This window comes from Microcaecilia unicolor, chromosome 14 (genome assembly GCF_901765095.1).
Source record: "Microcaecilia unicolor chromosome 14, aMicUni1.1, whole genome shotgun sequence".
NCBI lineage: Eukaryota > Metazoa > Chordata > Amphibia > Gymnophiona > Siphonopidae > Microcaecilia > Microcaecilia unicolor.
The window spans coordinates 37,373,991-37,393,767 of NC_044044.1; the positions used below are offsets into that span (position 1 = coordinate 37,373,991).

The 19,777-nt window shown below is 49.4% G+C and overlaps 1 protein-coding gene across 1 annotated transcript; it reads right to left on the reverse strand.

The window, feature by feature from the left end:
- Positions 1-647: 647 nt before the first annotated feature.
- Positions 648-18,331, reverse strand: SNX27 (sorting nexin 27). The gene is made up of 13 exons (XM_030187210.1): positions 18,002-18,331; positions 7,405-7,636; positions 6,716-6,908; positions 6,560-6,624; positions 6,104-6,208; positions 5,843-5,921; positions 5,406-5,569; positions 4,348-4,437; positions 3,047-3,196; positions 2,593-2,721; positions 2,038-2,097; positions 1,855-1,917; positions 648-900 (listed from the first exon to the last, which is right to left on the reverse strand). The coding sequence occupies exons 1-13, from the start codon at positions 18,274-18,276 to the stop codon at positions 853-855; spliced, it is 1,653 nt and encodes a 550-aa protein (XP_030043070.1). The 5' UTR covers positions 18,277-18,331; the 3' UTR covers positions 648-852.
- Positions 18,332-19,777: the final 1,446 nt, after the last annotated feature.

A 19,777-nucleotide genomic window follows, 5' to 3' on the forward strand; every position in this document is an offset into this window, starting at 1 on the left:
TCCTTTATGAATCTCCACGTCAACCCTTCCTGGCAATGAACGAGATAGCAGAAGAGCACCTCATGCTCCAGGAGCACAATTCATTGAGGGGGGGTGGGGGATAGAAACAGATACCCCGATTTCTGTAGGGGTTACAGTTAGCATATAAGAACATCACTCTACCCAGGGCATACATACAACGCACAACACAGCTCCCAGCCCTCAGTACCAGCTACACTAAACCATGCAATACTCTCCAAAAAGCGGTTATTTGTTCTGGGCTTCCCAACATTCACACCTCACTGAAAGGGAACATTCCTGTGGGCTGCCAGCGCAGACCTGGATTTTCACACTCTGTGCAGGCAAGGAACAGTACGACGTATTACCAGGAAGAGCTCAGGGGACAAGGTGCAGACCCAGACAGCATTCAGTCAGCCCCATGTCCCGCTCCTCAGCGAAGAAAAACAAAAACAAAAATAAGCAGCGCACAAAAAAGGCTGTAAACCTTGGTGTCCTTCAAGAAGGAGAGGTACGTTCCACACTTGAAAGAAGGGATGGAAGTGTAAAAAAGGTATGACGTCCAAATGACATTCCAAACTAAATGCATTCAGATCTGTCTCTATATCCATTTATAGACATTAGTGCAAATGGACGTAGTGTTTAATCTCCACTTGTAAAAACGGAATGAGAGTCTTGTCCAAAGTAGACCACCCACCACGGGCCCTCAGCTCAGCTCTCCCCCTGCCCGCATTCTGCTGCTCTCCGCAAACAGGAAATTCACAAATGCCATTATTATTATTATTATTTAGTTTTGGGCTTTTAATACAACGCTTCTCTTTAAGTGTTAATTGTCACACTCGCCAAGGTCTGGGCCTAGGCCGTGGTGTCCCGCTGCTGCGATCTCACCAATTGAAAGATATTCTGAAAGAAAAGAAAAATCGAGAGAGACCAGCTCTTATTCCAAATCAAAATAAAGTATCTAGAAATTATCCGTCTTATTTATTTACTGCCTTTTTGCAGGAATTCACCCAAGGTGGAGTACAGCAAGAACAATGCTGACAAAGACAAAATGCGCTTAAAGCAGTAAAATGCTACGTGCAATGTCAACACAACATACATTAAAACAGCTTCATAGACGGAACAGGGCATGCTTAACCCAGACTGAGGGAAATACAATTTCCTCTTCTGCTTCTCCATCTTATTCAAGTCCGTACTATGCATTAATGAGCCATATATCTGGAGCAAGCTGTGTGTATGTCTCGGTGAGACAACTCAACACATACAGAGGTCCTCTGGGGTGCACAGCTGGGTCAGCCCAAGGGTATCTGATATGTGACACCCTAGACAAACCTTCAGCCATGCATCCAAAGCCAAGGCCATTCCTGTTGTGTCCAGCCTCCCCCCTCCCTATTCTCAGGTGTCCAGCATCTCCCCTTTCCTTCCAAGGAAGCACAATTTGGTAGGCAGCGCTGGCACACCAGTCAGCACCTCTAAACAAAGCTTGGTGCAGTTGGCATTGGGTCTTGAGGATCTGCATATATTAAAGGTTTGCCATGTCCCGTTCCCTCTAACTTCCTGCTTTGGAGGGTTGGAACATGGCAAGGCTTGAGCTGGCTGCACAGAGTCTTGCTTACAGATACTGGCCCCAAACTGTGCTGCCCTAGGCATACTCTTAGTCCATCTAGTGGTTGGGGAGGTCCTGCAGCTGAGCTAGTCACGACTAGGGAAATATCGACCCCCTCTTGTTCATATCAACTATGATCAATGGAGCCAGAAAGTCAACACTACAGCTCTGTAATACAGCAGCAACACGCAGCCCGCAGGTTTACAAGAACATTAAAGCAAGACCACCTTCCCCTCTCACCCCGAGCTCACCTTGCTGCACATACGGTCGTTCCTGCAGTTCTTGTTATCCTTGTCCGTCACTTCCTCTTCTATCTGCTCAAGAAAAACAGCTAAAAGCATTACACGTACCAAGACACTGCGCTGTTTGCTGCAGCTCACACTCAATTCCGCCGTGACCCCAGTATTACCACTACAGCCAGAAGCAAGCCTCACCTCTTTCCTCCACTTCAGCTCACAGAACACCCTCTCAAAGCACTCGTGCATGTAGTTGAACTGCAGAGAGACCGAGAAGAGAGATGCATGCATCAGTCCCAGGAGTCCCCCGCAGACGTAAGCGTACCGTAAGGAAAAGCAGCACAAACAGTAGAATGACCAATCTAGCCCGGGGGAAACAGACAATGGGAATTTTCCCCATTTACTGACGGTGCAAAGGCTGGTGCAAGAGTATTGTTTCTTAGGTGAACCTCCTCCCCCCCTCAATTTTCAGATCTCTAGCTCCACCCTCCAAAACATTAAACTCTACAGTTCTATACAAATGCAGGTTAAAGTAGGTTCTGATGGCTCTTTCCGTTTGCTTTTGCTGCCCTAGGTTACTGCCTAGATTTGCCTACTGGTTTGGCCAGTCCTGACAGTGGAGGACAGGTTTTGGGTTGAACCCAATACATGTCACAAATCTTAGCATCTGCCTTATTTGTACTCTGCCAGCAGGTGTAAACAGCCCTGTATAGAGACAGACTTTCTATTTAACACTAGGAAGCAGTCACTTACATAGGGAGTGAAGATTTTCACCCAGCGTGGTTTCTTCTCTCCTCGAGCATACTCAAAGCAGAAGGCCATGCCCTCCTCATCCGTGTCCCATCGCTGCATTTCCTCCCACTCAAAGGATATCACCTGATTCTAGATACGAGAGGACAGCAGGTCACTGGAAACCCAGAGCTGGTCTGGGATAAGGGGAAGCAGGAGGAGTAAACAAATGATGGATATGAGGGGGGAACGAGGCACAGGCTGAACACACAGCAGTGTTGGGTATGGGGGATGGTTTCAGGAGAGACAGGGTGTGCAGGGATTGAGATTGTGGAAAGTCACAGCAGTGCGTCAAGGGTGTGGTTAGCTGACAAACAACCTCTGTATGTGCTAGAGTGCAGCAAAGCTGGTTATAATGGGGCAGTTCTGCTTCTAGCAATGTACACATTGCTCTCCCACCTTGGGCCTGGCTGCTCACCTCCAAAAGTCCTTCCTCTGTGCAGGCATGAAGTTTAAAGTGCTTGATACTGACGGCTGTGATCACATGGCCCTTTCGTCGCGCATCACAAGAACAGTGGGGGAAAATTATCTCATTGTAGCCTTCACAGGTCCGCAGCATATTCAAATACTAGAAAGCCCGAAAGATAAACTCTTAATAGGAGAAATATTTTAGGAACAAGGACCAATGTATCCTCCGAGTCTCCCTGTCTGATGCATAGAGAATGAACATCAGGCTGGGGGAAAGAGACAGCCCTGATAAGTCAAAAGGGAGAAATTGCCAGGTTGATCTGTTCAGCAAACATTCAGCTCACAGAAGCAAACATGGGCGCAAGAGGCCAAGAGTGCATGACTAGCGCCCGCGTTTGTTCCCACCCAATGATCAGAGCTGGCAAGTGCGTGTAACAGCGAGCTCGCCACCTCCGAACGCAATGAGCATGCAAATGCATGCTAAACAGGGCATTACCTATTCCTCCCCAATGCCCAGCGGGCAGCGAATCAACCCTCAGAGGGTTTGCAGAGCATTGGGAAGCCCTGTCCAGCATCCATCTGAATACTTGCAGGCCCCCCCAAAACAACAATGAAGGCCCTGATGGCTAGCATCCCCCCCCCCCCCCAAGCCCTCACACCTGCTTGGGACAGAGACACGGGAGGGCAGGAGGTCCAGTGGACCTCCAACCCCCCTCGACATAAGGAACAGCACGGAGCTATACCGCCCCTATGATCAGAATTATTAGCGGTATAGCCCTGCGCTGTTCCGGCACTATTTTTAGAGCGAGGTTTGGAACAGCACAGGGCTTCTGGCTCCAGTCAAGATTAACACAAAAATTAAGACAGCAACAACTATCACAAGGAGAAAAGTTTTGCTAGCCCAGAGGGTCCCAATCAACATAAAAGCTCCTTCAAAGGACCCAGCCCAGCCTTAAGCACTGGGGACCAAAGAGCCAATAAGGAAGCTCTCCTGTCACAGGCAGTTCAGTACCCTAACGCAGGCTTCCCCAAGCCTCTCCCAGAAACACACCTAGCCAGTCAGATCTCCAGGACTGAGCATTCAGAGACCCAGTGGAAGCAAATCTATCCCACAAGCAAGAAATACTGCTGAAATTCAGGAGTAATGGAACAAATCTGCTTCATTCCATCCCACGTTTCTTCCAATTTTGTCACTGCATTTCCACCACCTTAGCAATCATTTCGCTAATACACTTAGGGGAGTCTAGCATCCCTGAAACCACCACACCCAGCCCTTACACTTGACTTCACTCCCCTTTCAGTATAACTCACCATGACCATCTTCTTCTGCTCCGCCAGTTTCTGCAGCTGATAGGACTTCTCCTCTGCTTTAATGTAACCTTTCTTCACATCGTCCACAGCCTGGGCATTATGAAAAGGGAAGAGAGCAGAATGGACCGGAGCAACATAGTAAGTGACGGCAGATAAAGACACGAACGGTCCATCCCTTCTACCCAGCAGTCACTTTTCTCATCAATTCATGAATAAACCAACAAAGAATGTGATATAAATGCTTGATCGTTGTCTCTCTTTGGCATTTCTGGGACATAGAACATACAAGTCTGCTTGGCCCTGTCCTTAGGTTACAACTACTGGAGTTGCCATCAAAGCCCACTCCGGCCTATCCAAATCTGTCTTGTCATTTGTGATACACAAACCATAAAAGTCTGCCCAGCCCCATCTTCACATTCCAACCCATCCTAAACTGGATATACAGGACACAGACTTCACAAGTCTGCCCAACACTGGCCATAGTCCTTCACAGCTGCCATCCAAGCATTGCTCGTCACACACCAAACACATATGCAACCATTTAAGTTTTGGGTTTTTTTATACCAATCATTTTCTAATTAGAGATCCCATATTGATGCTTTGCCTTTTTAAATTCATTCACTGTTTTTGTCTCCACCACCTCCCTCAGGAGGGCATTCCAGGCATCAACCACCCTCTCCGTGAAAAAGAATTTCCTTACATTACTCAACGTGTAATTAAACTCTGGAATTCATTGCCAGAGAATGTGGTAAAGGCAGTTAGCTTAATGGGGTTTAAAAAAAGGTTTGGATGGCTTCCTAAAGGAAAAGTCCACAGACTTGGGGAAACTCCACTGCTTATTTCTGGGATAAACAGCATAAAATGTTTTGTACTTTTTGGGATCTTGCCAGGTATTTGTGACCTGAATTGGCCACTGTTGCAAACAGGATGCTGGGCTTGATTGACCTTTGGTCTGTCCCAGTATGGCAATACTTAATGTAAATCTACCACCCCCACAACCTCACGGCCCAGTCTGTCTGAACACGAACACACGTGCACCTGGAACAGGGAATGCATACCTGATGAAAGAAGTAGGTTAACGCAAGGTTGTTGTCATTGAGCAGCGCTTCTTCCTCGGTGGTGAAAAGCCACTTGCGAATTGTGAGACAGGTCCCAGGCACTGCTGACGTGTAATTCTGTACATACACTTTATGGGGGAACTCATTTGGGGCCAGCTTACGTACTGAAAGGAGATCACAAAGAGCGAGACTATCAGAGGCAGGCAAAAACATAACGAGGCACAGGGCCCGACCTACTACTGGTCCATCCTGCTCAAGAAACCCATAGCTGCAACACACACGGAAGGGGGCAGGTGCAGATCTTCCATGTGCCCCCCTCCTCTCTGCAAAAGGCAAGAGGGGGTATCTGACAGCATTCAGCTCCCTGTACAACAACTGTATCGTTCCCATCTTAGCACCAACACACCAAGGCATCACACATGAGGAGGTTCACTCACCACAGGAGTGATTGATTACTTCAAACAGAGCAAAGTAATTTGCAGCGATGACATCCATTCCAACTTTAGCCATCACAGCCTGCAGAAAAAGCAAAGGAAAGCAATTGGGTCTGAGGACGTCAGAGAACACATGACTGAACTGCACAAACACACGTCATTCAGTTCTCACTTCCTCTTTCCTCAAGAATATTTGGTTTCTGGAACGTGGCCTCCGAAACCCTCTCCAGGATACCAGAGCCGGGCCCAGGCTTCCACACTTACCTGATACACTTGGTCCGTAGTGCTGTTCTTTTTCACTCGAATAGTAACTGTTCTTTTATCGGGTAATGCTACTCTGAGTTCTACATCAGAAACTCCATTGTAATTCTAAAGAAAAGGAAGCAGAAAAGATTCATAAAGTCACAGCACAAAGAGGCTCTTCAAACTCAAGGCAAAGAAATACTCAAATATTCCTCACTCCTGCCTCTCAGCACCCCCTGCTATTCCAGGACTGAGACCCCCCCCCCCCCAGACAGCTCTGCCAACGCCCTCACTCCTGCCCTGCAGCACCCCATTATTCCAGCACCGAGACCGACCCTCAGACGTATCACTCAGACAGGTGCCACACTAAACAAATGCATCTGAATCTCCGTGAGCTGCGAGAGGAGTGCTGAAAAACATTAGGTGAAGGCCGAGATTTAGCAGGCATTTGAACTGTTGTTTAGGAAGGTTTCTTACCTCATCTGACTCTGAAAGGAACTCCTGCATGATATCACTCTCCCCGATTACTCTTATCGAACACACTGCAAGAGAAAAGCAGCAAAGACAGGCTGAGAAGTGCTCCAAGAGAAGGAGAACACACACGCTCCCCCCCTCCCCAGCGCCAACCCTCACCTTTCTCCAGGTACTCTTCCAGTCCCCTCCGCCTGGCATCCAGCTGCTGCTCAGACAGGGAAAAGGGCCATTTTCCTGGCAGACGAGGGAATGTGAAGTTGGCAAATTCGCGCTTTAGGTTCTGGTGCAGGATGGCAAACTCCCGGTAACGCTTGGAACAGAGCTGTCTGCCAGCCATGTAAACACTGTACACCTAACCGGAGATAAACACACATCCAAAAAATGCAGAGATGTATAAGCAACATGGATTTGAACAGCAGAGAAAAAAATCTTCAGATATGTACAAAATCGGCATTAGTACCACTTTAAGAGACTGGGCAGTGACTTTCCCCCCCCCCCCTCCCCCCCCCCCCCCCCCCCCCCGTTCTTAGTCACTCCACTCTCTAGCAATCTGCAACTTCTTCAAAATTTTCCTTTAACTTGTGGTGTAAAGCAGATTGTGCAAGAGAAGGGGATGCAGCTTCCTGCTCATCCAGAGCAGAAGGAAGTGCTGAGTACTTCTCACAAGAGCTGCGAGTTCTAGATTAAGGCCGGGGAAGACACGCATGGTCCAGCAGCCAGGGATAGAGTCCCATTACCCCACAGTTACCAGCATTATATTAACAAAGAAAGAAAAATGTAAGGGGGAAATCTTTGAGCCTCTTATAAGCAACTGACCCCCACCCCCCCACCCCGGGGCAAATACCAACCACAAATTTCTCTGAGTTCTGCTCGACGTGTTTGTAGGTAGGGACAGAGATGGGGACAGCTTGCTTTTCTGTGTAATCGTAGAAGGACTGTCCTGAGGAGTCATCACTGGGATCGAGGTTATCAGCTTCATGTGGTGGAACTGATAACACTGTCAGTACTAACTCCTTCTCCCCAGCTCGGATCAGATCCACTACTTGCTTGTGTGTGGCCCCTTCCACGTTCACACCATTCCTGGGAAGACAAAGCAAGGGAGAATGTAAATTTCTCTGGCTGAACAGCAAACAGCCATGACCGAGAATACCCGAGAGACTGGAACAGCACCTCCTTAATTCCAATACCAATATTTACAAGAAAACAGTGGGGGTACCATAAGTACATTAAGTGTTGCCATACTGGGACAGAGGGAAGGTCCATCAAGCCCAGCATCCTGTTTCCAATAGTGGCCAATTCAGGTCACAAGTACCTGGCAAGATCCCAAAACAGTATATTTTATGCTGCTTATCCTAGAAATAAACAGTGGATTTTCCCCAAGTCCATCTTAATAATGGCTTATGGACTTTTCTTTTAGGAAGTTAGCCAAACTTTTGTTTAAACCCTGCTAAGCTAACTGCTTTTACCACATTCTCTGGCAACGAATTCCAGAGTTTAATTATATGTTGAGTGAAGAAATATTTTCTCTGATTTGTTTAAATTTACTACTTTGTAGCTTCACTGTATACCCCCTAGACCTCTCCTAGTATTTTTGGAAAGAGTAAACAAGTGATTCATGTCTACCTGTTCCACTCCACTCAGTATTTTATAGACCTCTATCATATATCCCCTCCAAGCTGAAGAGCCCTAACCGCTTTAGCCTTTCCTCATAGGGAAGTCGTCCCATCTCCTTTATTATTTTCATCGCCCTTCTCTGTACCTTTTCTAATTCCACTATATCTTTTTTGAGATGCGGTAACCAGAATTGCACATGGAGCGATACAAAGGCATAATTATAACGTCTTCATTTTTGTTTTCCATTCCTTTCCTAATAATACCTAACAAAGCAGCATGAATTAAGGAGGCCAAGTATTACAGAGCAGTAACTGAACTACTATACCCAAAACCTGCAGGTGGCCCCTTCTCTCCTTCCCCGATTTCCATCCTGAGAAGATTCTGCAGTCTGCCAGCCAAACGTTCCTGGCCTGCACCAGGACGTAAACATCCCTTCTTTGGCACATCCGCAGCAACACTCGTCCCCACACCACAACATCTCCCTAATATTTGCAGACTTCACGTGACATGAAAAAATTAATTTCCAAAGTCAACTACTGATCCAACTCACTTGACAGCTCATCAAAAGAAATCTCTTCAGACACATACATTTGTAAATCCAATCGAAAAGAGAGGAATTCCCCAGCAGATCGCTTAAGTGCTGAGCAATGATTACAGGCTGACAATAGCACCTCTGTCACCCTGTCCCTGAATGAGCCCGCACAACTTGTGTCCAAACGGAGTCTAGCACCCAACATGCAGAACATAGAAATAGCCTGAAGAAGAGAGGGACTCGGAAGCACATGGGACAGCCAAGTGGGTGCATCAGAGCAGCCAGCAGCCTTTTGGGCTGACAAGAGCACTCAGAGTTTGACTCCCACTGCAGCAACTTGTGACTCTGGACAAGTCACTTATCCCTCCACTGTACTTGCATATAATATGTAAACTGCAGAGCATCGATATATCAAATCCCATCACCCCCATAAGGCCATGTTGAAATCTTGGCCCTCACTACTGCAGTGAACACCTCCATGAACAAGCCTTCCAGGCCTCTTCCCCTAACTCTGCCCAGTCAATGAGGAACTGAGAAAAGGAACTGTGTCACGCGGGAAAGATTAAGACAAACGGACAGCATCGATTCTGCTCCTCTTATCAAAGAAAGGAAGCTGCAATTAAAATACATTTCAGCCCAAGTAAATCTGATCACATGGCTGCTATCAGACAGAGGCCAAGGCAGAAAGAACTCATGACAATACAGTAGAAAATCCTCATACCCCAGAACCAGCACCTTAAAATCCACAAACACAAAAACATGGCCACTACAAGACCAGTCGCCTATCCTTTCCAGAATACAGGACTAAACACTTAAATATAAGATAAACCCTCCCCACTCAACTACTGGGGAGGGGGGAGAGGGGGAAGAGTTCCACCATCCTGGGACTACCACAGAACTAAGTCATTCAAACTAAAAGCAGAAGTGCTTGCTAGGAAGCAGAGGTGTCTTGGGTTTTGCAGAACTGTTATCATCAAGAAATGCTTAGAAAACGAAGGAGGGAGGGGGGAGTGCACGCATCTCTCCCCCCTCCCCAAATATAAACAATCAACACCATCAGCCACACACACACAGAAAGGGCAGCATTTCTATCACAGCTTCATAAATGCCTCGGAGGGGGGAGGGGGTAGTGGAGAGGAACGAGAGGAAGTCTCTAATGTCTTCTATGTGCCAAATAAAAGCAGAGTGTGTACAAACAAAGACCTGGATGTGGACAGAAGCTTACAAGAAAGGGAAGTTCCTGCTGAGGAAGGGAAGTCTGTTTTGGAAGAGAAGATGAGCATTTTCCCTAGCCCTCTTCATGCCTCCTTTGCTTGTTGATATAAGAAACCACCATCAAACTGCTGGACAAAATCCACACTGGCGAACACCAGCAGAGCCTGCAAACAGCTCTCAATTCCAGAAGACTGACCACAGTGCCTCAAGTAAGAGTCCATCGTCTCTGAGCTGTGCGATGAAGGCATCTGGAGAGGCTGCCATCAGTGGTCACCACTATCCATTCCGGAGAAGCTAGGGGGAGAGACCTTTCTGAATGTTGGTTGCTCGGAACCACTATTTCAGGCCGAGCATCCTCGAGATGGTCTCATGGGTGTCTTCACTCAAGGAGGTGCATCCAATGTGGCTGCCATAGTTCCCAGTACCTGTATACTGGGAGAGGCTGACTACCTATTCTAATGACTGAAGAAGGTTCACTACTCAGAAGGCGACTTGGATGCTCTCTCGATGAGATGAGGCTCTTATTAACCAATCATTCAGGTACAGATGAACCCCGATTCCCTTGCAACAAAGGAAGGTCACCACTGAAACCATAGCCTTTGAAAACGTTCTGGGTGCCATAGAGAGATTAAATGGTATTTCTTGAAACTGGAAGTGATTACCAAGAACTAAGAAATAGAGGAAGCGCAGATGAGGAGACCAAATAAAAATGTGAAAGTACGCTTCCCAGGCTGAACCGAAGTAATCGTCAACTGTAGGCTTTCCATTCTGAAATGCTGGACTAGGAGCTCAGCTGAGATACTTGAGATCTAGAACTGGACAAATAAAACCTCTTTTCTTGGGTACTACAAAACAAACAGGTATCGGAGGACTAGGAAGGTGTTTCGTCTCGCCACTCCCAACTGAACTGCCTGTCTTTTGAAAGGAGCTTTGCATGGAGACTCCTATTAAAAATCTGCAAGTGGGTGGGAAATGGGAACATTCCAGCTTACAACCTTTTTTAATAATCTCCAAGACCCACTGATTGGATGTTATCTTAGCCATTCCTCAAGACATCATGAGAGGTGTCCGAGGAATAAACCCTAACCCCATCACTGCAACCCATGGGAAGCACTGGAGAAGTAAGGATTTTGACTGTATCTTGTTTTGTTTCCTCAAAAGGGCCATCTGTTTCTGCTGAAATCAGGGACCGAAATTAGACAATCTTGGCATCTCGGAGGAGCAAACAGGACTAGGGCCGATTGAAAAGGTGGTTTGGTTTTATCTTCTGGCAAACGTTGATTTTTAGAGTCTCCCAGATCTTCATCCGTCAATAAATTTGCCTTGAAAGGGCAATTTAGTACGTGTGGATTAGAGGTGGCATCAGCAGCCCAATGCCTAAGCTAGATCATGCGCCTGACAGAAATCACCAAGGACATCTGTTCAGTCAAAGCCTGATCATAAAACAGTGTCCACCAAATATGCTAACCCTGACTCTAGGGATGAGAAGACAGAAATCTCACTGCTGCTCTGAAGCACTAGCCTGTTCAACCCAATGGAGACAAGGTCATGCAGCAAAACAGCCACAAACTGTAGCCTGAAGACACAAAGAAGCCACTTCATAGGAAGCTTCAGGAACCTGGCTTGGCCACTGTTGGAAACAGGATGACCCAGTATGGCTACTCTTACGCTCAGGGATGCTTCCAACCTACGGACCTGCACATCCTTAAGAGCTGTTCCACCCTCCACTGGAATCGAAGTTTCTTCATGACAGCTGTGACTAATGCATTCACCTCAGGAAGCTTAAGCATGTTCAATTCATCCGACGGAATATAGCCCGACCTACTTTAAGGCTGGCATCGAGGGAATGCCAATACACTTAAACCCACTCCTGCGTAGACGCATGAACATGGAATGCTTTTGGAGTTTTCTTCATTCCCGACATAAATAACTTTAATTCTCGAACTCAAACCACACTACCCATACTCCAATCCTCTCCCACACATCCCTCCCTATTGTCCTACTCTTTCCAACTGGATCATCTCTGTGATACTTCATACCATACTCTGTGTTATCTCTGTGGTACTTTGTACCACACCTTGTACCTTACTTTGTGTTAGCTCTATGATGCTCTGTACCACATCCTGTAAGCCGCACTGAGCCTATCAAGTGGGAAAGAGCGGGGTATAAATGCCATAAATAAATAAATAAATAAATCAATCAGATCAGATCAGATGTAGCAGCGGAACCCTGAGGCCAGATCTGAGAACCTCCAAAGCCTTTGGTATTAGAGAATTCCTCGCTACAGTGGGGTCATCACACTTATCAGTACACGATCACCCTCCTCTAAGGGGTCTCCAATATCTGAATGAATAGAAGCAACCAAGAGAACTGTTTCAGACCTGGGCCCTGAGGCTACAGATTCAATATCTAAGTCAAGCTAGTTCTTTAATCTCCATCTTTTAGAAGAGGTTTGTTCCTGAATCTGAAGAGAAGGACCCGGCAGCTCCTACAAGGTTGTGACTTTCAACAAATATGCCCGACAGAGCAAGAACACAAATTCAGGAGCAAACAAAGTGGACGAAGAAACTGGGTCCAAATTCCCCAAGAGAGCAGAGACAGTTTTCTGGTGAGGTAAATTCAGTGAAGGAATGACTGATGTGATGGAAACATACTGCCTGAAGCTGGGAGCTGTGCAGGAGAATCAAAGATGGCTGCCAACGATGTATGATCTGAGGAAAACTGAGCAGTGCCTGCCAAATGTTCCCCCGAGGAACCTCCAAACTGGGACCCCCTAACAGAATATGAGTTTGGATCAGGGAGAACAAAAACACGAAGCACACTGACCCACAGTTGTTCGCCAAGCCCCCACACTGGGAACAGTGTTTAACAGACTCAGCCCGTGCTACCACCAGGACCACAAAAAAAATGACTGCTGCTTTATATAAGAAAAATAAAACAATCCCCCCCCCCCCCCCCAACCAAGAGCGAGGCAAATATAGCAGGAGAATGGGACAATTTCCCAATGCTAAAAGATTAAAGCGGCTAGGGCTCTTCAGCTTGGAGAAGAGACAGCTAAGGGGAGATAAGATAGAGGTCCCTAAAATACTGAATGGAGTGGAATGGGTAGAGGTGAATCACTTTACTCTTTCCAATACTAGGACTAGGGGGTGTGCAATAAAGTTACTAAGTAGTATGGCAACCTTGATGTTCTTATGTAACACCAAGTTCCACCCCACTCCGACCACAACAAATCTAGGTAAACAGTGCCAACAAATACAAGTGAATAAAAAAACACCCCCTTTAAAATCAGCTGCAAAACTGAGTTACCATGGACAACTACAAAAATTAAACTTAGCCCCTGCCTGCCCTGAACCCAGTAGCACTCATGATCTCAAAATTGAACCCACACCACAAATAACTCTTACTTCTGCTACCACATCTTCTCTCACATCCCCACCATGTGCCCCCCCAACAAGTCTCTCTCTCGTCTCCCCTCTCCCCCTACCCCAGTCAGTCACTCTCTCTCTCTCTCGCTCCTTCCTCCCTGCACTGTCTTTTCCCTCTTCTCCTCCCCCTACACTCTCTCCTTCCTCCCCCTGCACTCTCTTTTCCCCTCTTCTCCTATTCCAGAATTCTCTTTCCCCCTTTTCTCCTCCCCCTACACTCTCTTCTTCCTCTCCCTGCACTCTTTCCCCCTCTTCTCCTCCCCAGAACTCTTTTTCCCTCTTCTCCTGCCCTAGAGCTCTTTCCCCCTCTTCTCCTCCCCCCACACTCTCATTCCTCTCCTCCCCAAAGCTTTTCCCCTCTTCTCCCTCATAATTCTCTCCCCCCTCAGAATTCTTTCCTCCCTCTTCCCCACCTCAGAATTCTCTTCCCCCCTTCTGTCTTCTACCACCTGTCTCTCTCCCCTCCTCCCCCTAATTCTCTTTCCCCTCTTCTCCTCCTCAGAATTCTCTTTCCCCCCCTCTTCTCCTCACAGTCTCTTTTCCCCCTTCTGTCTTCTACCACCTGTCTCTCTGTCTCCCCCCCACATTCTCCCCCCACAAGTCTTTCCCCTCTTCTCCTCCTCAGAATTCTCTCCCCCCCCTCTTCTCCTCACAGTCTCTTTCCCCCCTTCTGTCTTCTACCACCTGTCTCTCTCCCCCCACAACTCTTTCCCCTCTTCTTCTCCTCCGGAGAATTCTCTTCCCCCCTTCTGTCTTCTACCACCTGTCTGTCTCTCTCCCCTCCTCCCCCTAATTCTCTTTCCCCTCTTCTCCTCCTCCTCAGAATTCTCTTCCCCCCCTCTTCTCCTCACAGTCTCTCTCCCCCCTTGTCTTCTACCACCTGTCTCTCTGTCTCCCCCCCCCCAACTCTTTCCCCTCTTCTCAGAATTCTCTTTCCCCCCTCTTCTCCTCACAGTCTCTCTCCCCCCTTGTCTTCTACCACCTGTCTCTGTCTCCCCCCCACAACTCTTTCCCCTCTTCTCCTCCCCAGAATTTTCTTTCCCCCCTCTTCTCCCCCAGTCTCTTTCCCGTCTTCTCCTCCCCAGAATTCTCTTTCCCCCCTCTTCTCCCCACAGTCTCTTTCCCCCCTTCTGTCTTCTACCACCTGTCTGTCTGTCTCTCTCCCCCCACAACTCTTTCCCCTCTTCTCCTCCTGAGAATTCTCTTCCCCCCCTTGTTTTCTACCACCTGTCTCTCTGTCTACCCCCCCCCCCCCAAACAACTCTTTCCCGTCTCCTCCTCCTCAGAATTCTCTTTCCCCCCTCTGCTCCCCACAGTCTCTTTCCCGTCTCCTCCTCCTCAGAATTCTCTTTCCCCCCTCTGCTCCCCCAGTCTCTTTCCCGTCTCCTCCTCCTCAGAATTCTCTTTCCCCCCTCTTCTCCCCCAGTCTCTTTCCCGTCTCCTCCTCCTCAGAATTCTCTTTCCCCCCTCTGCTCCCCACAGTCTCTTTTCCGTCTCCTCCTCCTCAGAATTCTCTTTCCCCCCTCTGCTCCCCAGTCTCTTTTCCCCCTTGTCTTCTACCACCTGTCTGTCTCTCTCCCTTCCTCCCCCTAATTCTCTTTCCCCTCTTCTCCTCCTCAGAATTCTCTTTCCCCCCTCTTCTCCCCCAGTCTCTTTCCCGTCTCCTCCTCCTCAGAATTCTCTTTCCCCCCTCTTCTCCTCACAGTCTCTTTTCCCCCTTGTCTTCTACCACCTGTCTGTCTCTCTCCCCTGCTCCCCCTAATTCTCTTTCCCCCTCTTCTCCTCAGAATTCTCTTTCCCCCCTCTTCTCCCCCAGTCTCTTTCCCGTCTTCTCCTCCTCAGAATTCTCTTCCCTTCCACAGTCTCTTTCCCCCCCTTCTGTCTTCTACCACCTGTGTCTCTGTCTCCCCCCCCCCCACAACAACTGTTTCCCCTCTTCTCCTCCTCCTCAGAATTCTCTTTCCCCCCTCTTCTCCCCCAGTCTCTTTCCCGTCTCCTCCTCCTCCTCAGAATTCTCTTTCCCCCCTCTTCTCCCCCAGTCTCTTTCCCGTCTCCTCCTCCTCAGAATTCTCTTTCCCCCCTCTGCTCCCCAGTCTCTTTTCCCCCTTGTCTTCTACCACCTGTCTGTCTCTCTCCCTTCCTCCCCCTAATTCTCTTTCCCCTCTTCTCCTCCTCAGAATTCTCTTTCCCCCCTCTTCTCCCCCAGTCTCTTTCCCGTCTCCTCCTCCTCAGAATTCTCTTTCCCCCCTCTTCTCCTCACAGTCTCTTTTCCCCCTTGTCTTCTACCACCTGTCTGTCTCTCTCCCCTGCTCCCCCTAATTCTCTTTCCCCTCTTCTCCTCAGAATTCTCTTTCCCCCCTCTTCTCCCCCAGTCTCTTTCCCGTCTTCTCCTCCTCAGAATTCTCTTCCCTTCCACAGTCTCTTTCCCCCCCTTCTGTCTTCTACCACCTGTGTCTCTGTCTCCCCCCCCCCCACAACAACTGTTTCCCCTCTTCTCCTCCTCCTCAGAATTCTCTTTCCCCCCTCTTCTCCCCCAGTCTCTTTCCCGTCTCCTCCTCCTCAGAATTCTCTTTCCCCCCTCTGCTCCCCACAGTCTCTTTTCCGTCTCCTCCTCCTCCTCCTCAGAATTCTCTTTCCCCCCTCTGCTCCCCACAGTCTCTCTCCCCCCTTGTCTTCTACCACCTGTCTCTCTGTCTCCCCCCCCCAACTCTTTCCCCCCTCTTCTCCTCAGTCTCTTCCCCCCTTGTCTTCTACCACCTGTCTCTCTGTCTCCCCCCCACAACTCTTTCCCCTCTTCTCCTCCCCAGAATTTTCTTTCCCCCCTCTTCTCCCCCAGTCTCTTTCCCCCCCTTCTGTCTTCTACCACCTGTCTCTCTGTCTACCCCCCCCAAACAACTCTTTCCCCTCTTCTCCTCCTCAGAATTCTCTTTCCCCCCTCTTCTCCCCCAGTCTCTTTCCCGTCTCCTCCTCCTCAGAATTCTCTTTCCCCCCTCTGCTCCCCACAGTCTCTTTTCCGTCTCCTCCTCCTCAGAATTCTCTTTCCCCCCTCTGCTCCCCACAGTCTCTCTCCCCCCTTGTCTTCTACCACCTGTCTGTCTGTCTCTCTCCCCCCACAACTCTTTCCCCTCTTCTCCTCCTCAGAATTCTCTTTCCCCCCTCTTCTCCCCCACTCTTTCCCGTCTCCTCCTCCTCAGAATTCTCTTTTCCCCCTCTTCTCCCCACAGTCTCTTTCCCCCCTTGTCTTCTACCACCTGTCTGTCTGTCTCTCTCCCCCCACAACTCTTTCCCCTCTTCTCCTCCCCAGAATTTTCTTTCCCCCCTCTTCTCCTCAGTCTCTTTCCCGTCTCCTTCTCCTCAGAATTCTCTTTCCCCCCCTCTTCTCCTCACAGTCTTTCCCCCTTCTGTCTTCTACCACCTGTCTGTCTCTCTCCCCTCCTCCCCCTAATTCTCTTTCCCCTCTTCTCCTCCTCAGAATTCTCTTTTCCCCCCTCTTCTCCTCACAGTCTCTTTCCCCCCTTCTGTCTTCTACCATCTCTCTCTCTCTCCCCCCAACTCTTTCCCCTCTTCTCCTCCCCAGAATTCTCTTTCCCCCCCTCTTCTCCTCACAGTCTTTCCCCCCTTCTGTCTTCTACCACCTGTCTGTCTCTCTCCCCTCCTCCCCCTAATTCTCTTTCCCCTCTTCTCCTCCTCAGAATTCTCTTTTCCCCCCTCTTCTCCTCACAGTCTCTTTCCCCCCTTCTGTCTTCTACCATCTCTCCTCTCTCTCCCCCCAACTCTTTCCCCTCTTCTCCTCCCCAGAATTCTCTTTCCCCCCCTCTTCTCCTCACAGTCTTTCCCCCCTTCTGTCTTCTACCACCTGTCTGTCTCTCTCCCCTCCTCCCCCTAATTCTCTTTCCCCTCTTCTCCTCCTCAGAATTCTCTTTTCCCCCCTCTTCTCCTCACAGTCTCTTTCCCCCCTTGTCTTCTACCACCTGTCTGTCTGTCTCTCTCCCCCCACAACTCTTTCCCCTCTTCTCCTCCTCAGAATTCTCTTTCCTCCCTCTTCTCCCCAGTCTCTTCCCCCCCTTGTCTTCTACCACCTGTCTGTCTGTCTCTCTCCCCCCCACAACTCTTTCCCCTCTTCTCCTCCTCAGAATTCTCTTTCCCCCCTCTTCTCCCCCAGTCTCTTTCCCGTCTCCTCCTCCTCAGAATTCTCTTTCCCCCCTCTGCTCCCCACAGTCTCTTTTCCGTCTCCTCCTCCTCAGAATTCTCTTTCCCCCCTCTGCTCCCCACAGTCTCTCTCCCCCCTTGTCTTCTACCACCTGTCTGTCTGTCTCTCTCCCCCCACAACTCTTTCCCCTCTTCTCCTCCTCAGAATTCTCTTTCCCCCCTCTTCTCCCCCACTCTTTCCCGTCTCCTCCTCCTCAGAATTCTCTTTTCCCCCTCTTCTCCCCACAGTCTCTTTCCCCCCTTGTCTTCTACCACCTGTCTGTCTGTCTCTCTCCCCCCACAACTCTTTCCCCTCTTCTCCTCCCCAGAATTTTCTTTCCCCCCTCTTCTCCTCAGTCTCTTTCCCGTCTCCTTCTCCTCAGAATTCTCTCCCCCCCCCCCCCCCTCTGCTCCCCACAGTCTCTTTCCCCCCTTGTCTTCTACCCTCTCTCTCTGTCTGAAACTTACACTTCCAGGATACGGTCTCCCTTGCGGATGCCGGCTCGGTCGGCCGCTCCGGCGGGCAGGACAGCGCTGACATGCTGCAGGGGCGCGTAGAGTTCGCCGTTGATGCTCCGTAGTTGGCCGCCCTCGCTCACCTGCCCGCGCACGTTAAAGCCGTAGCCCGACTCGGACTTGACTATGCGCACGACACGGGGCCCGGCGACAGCCACACACGGTCCCGAGCCCCCGCCGCCGTTTCTGTCAGCGGACACGACCCCCTCCCCGTCCTCATCCGCCATCTTTACCCGCACAGGGCCCCCAGCGGGGCGCCAACGTCACGGGACGGGCGCCTTCCGCCACCGCGGAGCGCGCAGGGAGTTGTAGTGCGATCGGGCCTGATGACCACAAACGTAGCGTCACGTGCGTGGAGGGGGCGGAGCTAGGCCGCAGATGCAATGCGATTGGGGGACGTGTGTGGCTCGTGCAGCCAAGCTAGGCCTGGCGGCAGTTGTAGTTTCCAGGGCTGCAGCTGCCCTTCCGGACAAGGCCTCCGGGACTTCACTTCCCAAGAAACGTAGGGTAAGCGCCTGGTCTCTTCCCGACTCATAGACTCTGACCCTAGGCTAGGGTCCCGCTTTAAACCCGCGTTGGCAGCTTTGTAATTCTGCACCGGATCGCAACGTCTTTCTGATAGCAAAGGCTGCCAGTGAGTGCCTCGATCTTCCAAGGGCACGACCGCCAGCCCCCCCCCCCCCCTTCCCTAATGCGCATTAATAGCACGAGCCACGCACTGCGCAAACTGCCCCCTACATTGCAGAGGATTAAGTGACTTGCCCACCGTTACAAGGTGCTGCAGTGGGAATTGAATGCCCCAATTTGACTGCCCCTATCGGACCGACCGTTCACTTGTCTAGTAGATTGTAAGCTCTTTGAGCAGGGACTGTCTCTCTTTGTTAAATTATACAGCGCTGCGTAACCCTAGTAGCGCTCTAGAAATGTTAAGTAGTAGTAGGATCTCCCGCTGTACCTCAATTCAAACATTCTGTGTATAATCACAAATAGAGAAACGGAAAGTGAGACTGCCTTTCTGTGGGTTTTGCAACTACATTCCAAGCAGATTACATAGTATATTCAGGTACTTATTTGTACCAGGGGCAATGGACTTGCCCAGAGTCACAAGGAGCTGCAGCTCCCAGTTCCCCATGATCAAATTCCAGTTCACTAAGCACAAGGTTACTGTTAATATGCCCCCCCCCCCCCCCATACACTACTCCCCCAGACCAGACTGCCAAAGCTAAGAAATGAGATAGTGTACAAGGAGCTGGTAACCAAAGTTAGCAAACACACATCAGGCTGATTAGATCAGAATTAGGAGCAAGAACATCCCCTCCCTCTGATGTCACCACAAGAGCCATTTAGGCATTGACAAAGGGAAGCCAAAGGCTTTGGATGTAAGCATCACTCATTCCCACCTATTTGCAGGCTCAATGTGGCTTACATAGTACCGGAGAGGCGTTCGCCAACTCCGGTATGAACAAATACAAAGTGACGTTGGGGTAAGATAAGGTTCATGTGGAACAGACACATTAGGGAATCGTAGAGCAGAAGAGTTGCCTTATTACGTGCTATTCCCACCCCTTTTGGAAGCTAAACAGCAGACAGGCCAGCCAGCCTCTGTAGTACATGGATCCAATGGGACAATGCTGGCTCTGGTCCTTTATACAGACTGAGGTGAGGACCAGCAAAAGCTTGCTGCATACCACAAAACACAACTATTATGGAACTGCTATATGGGGGGGG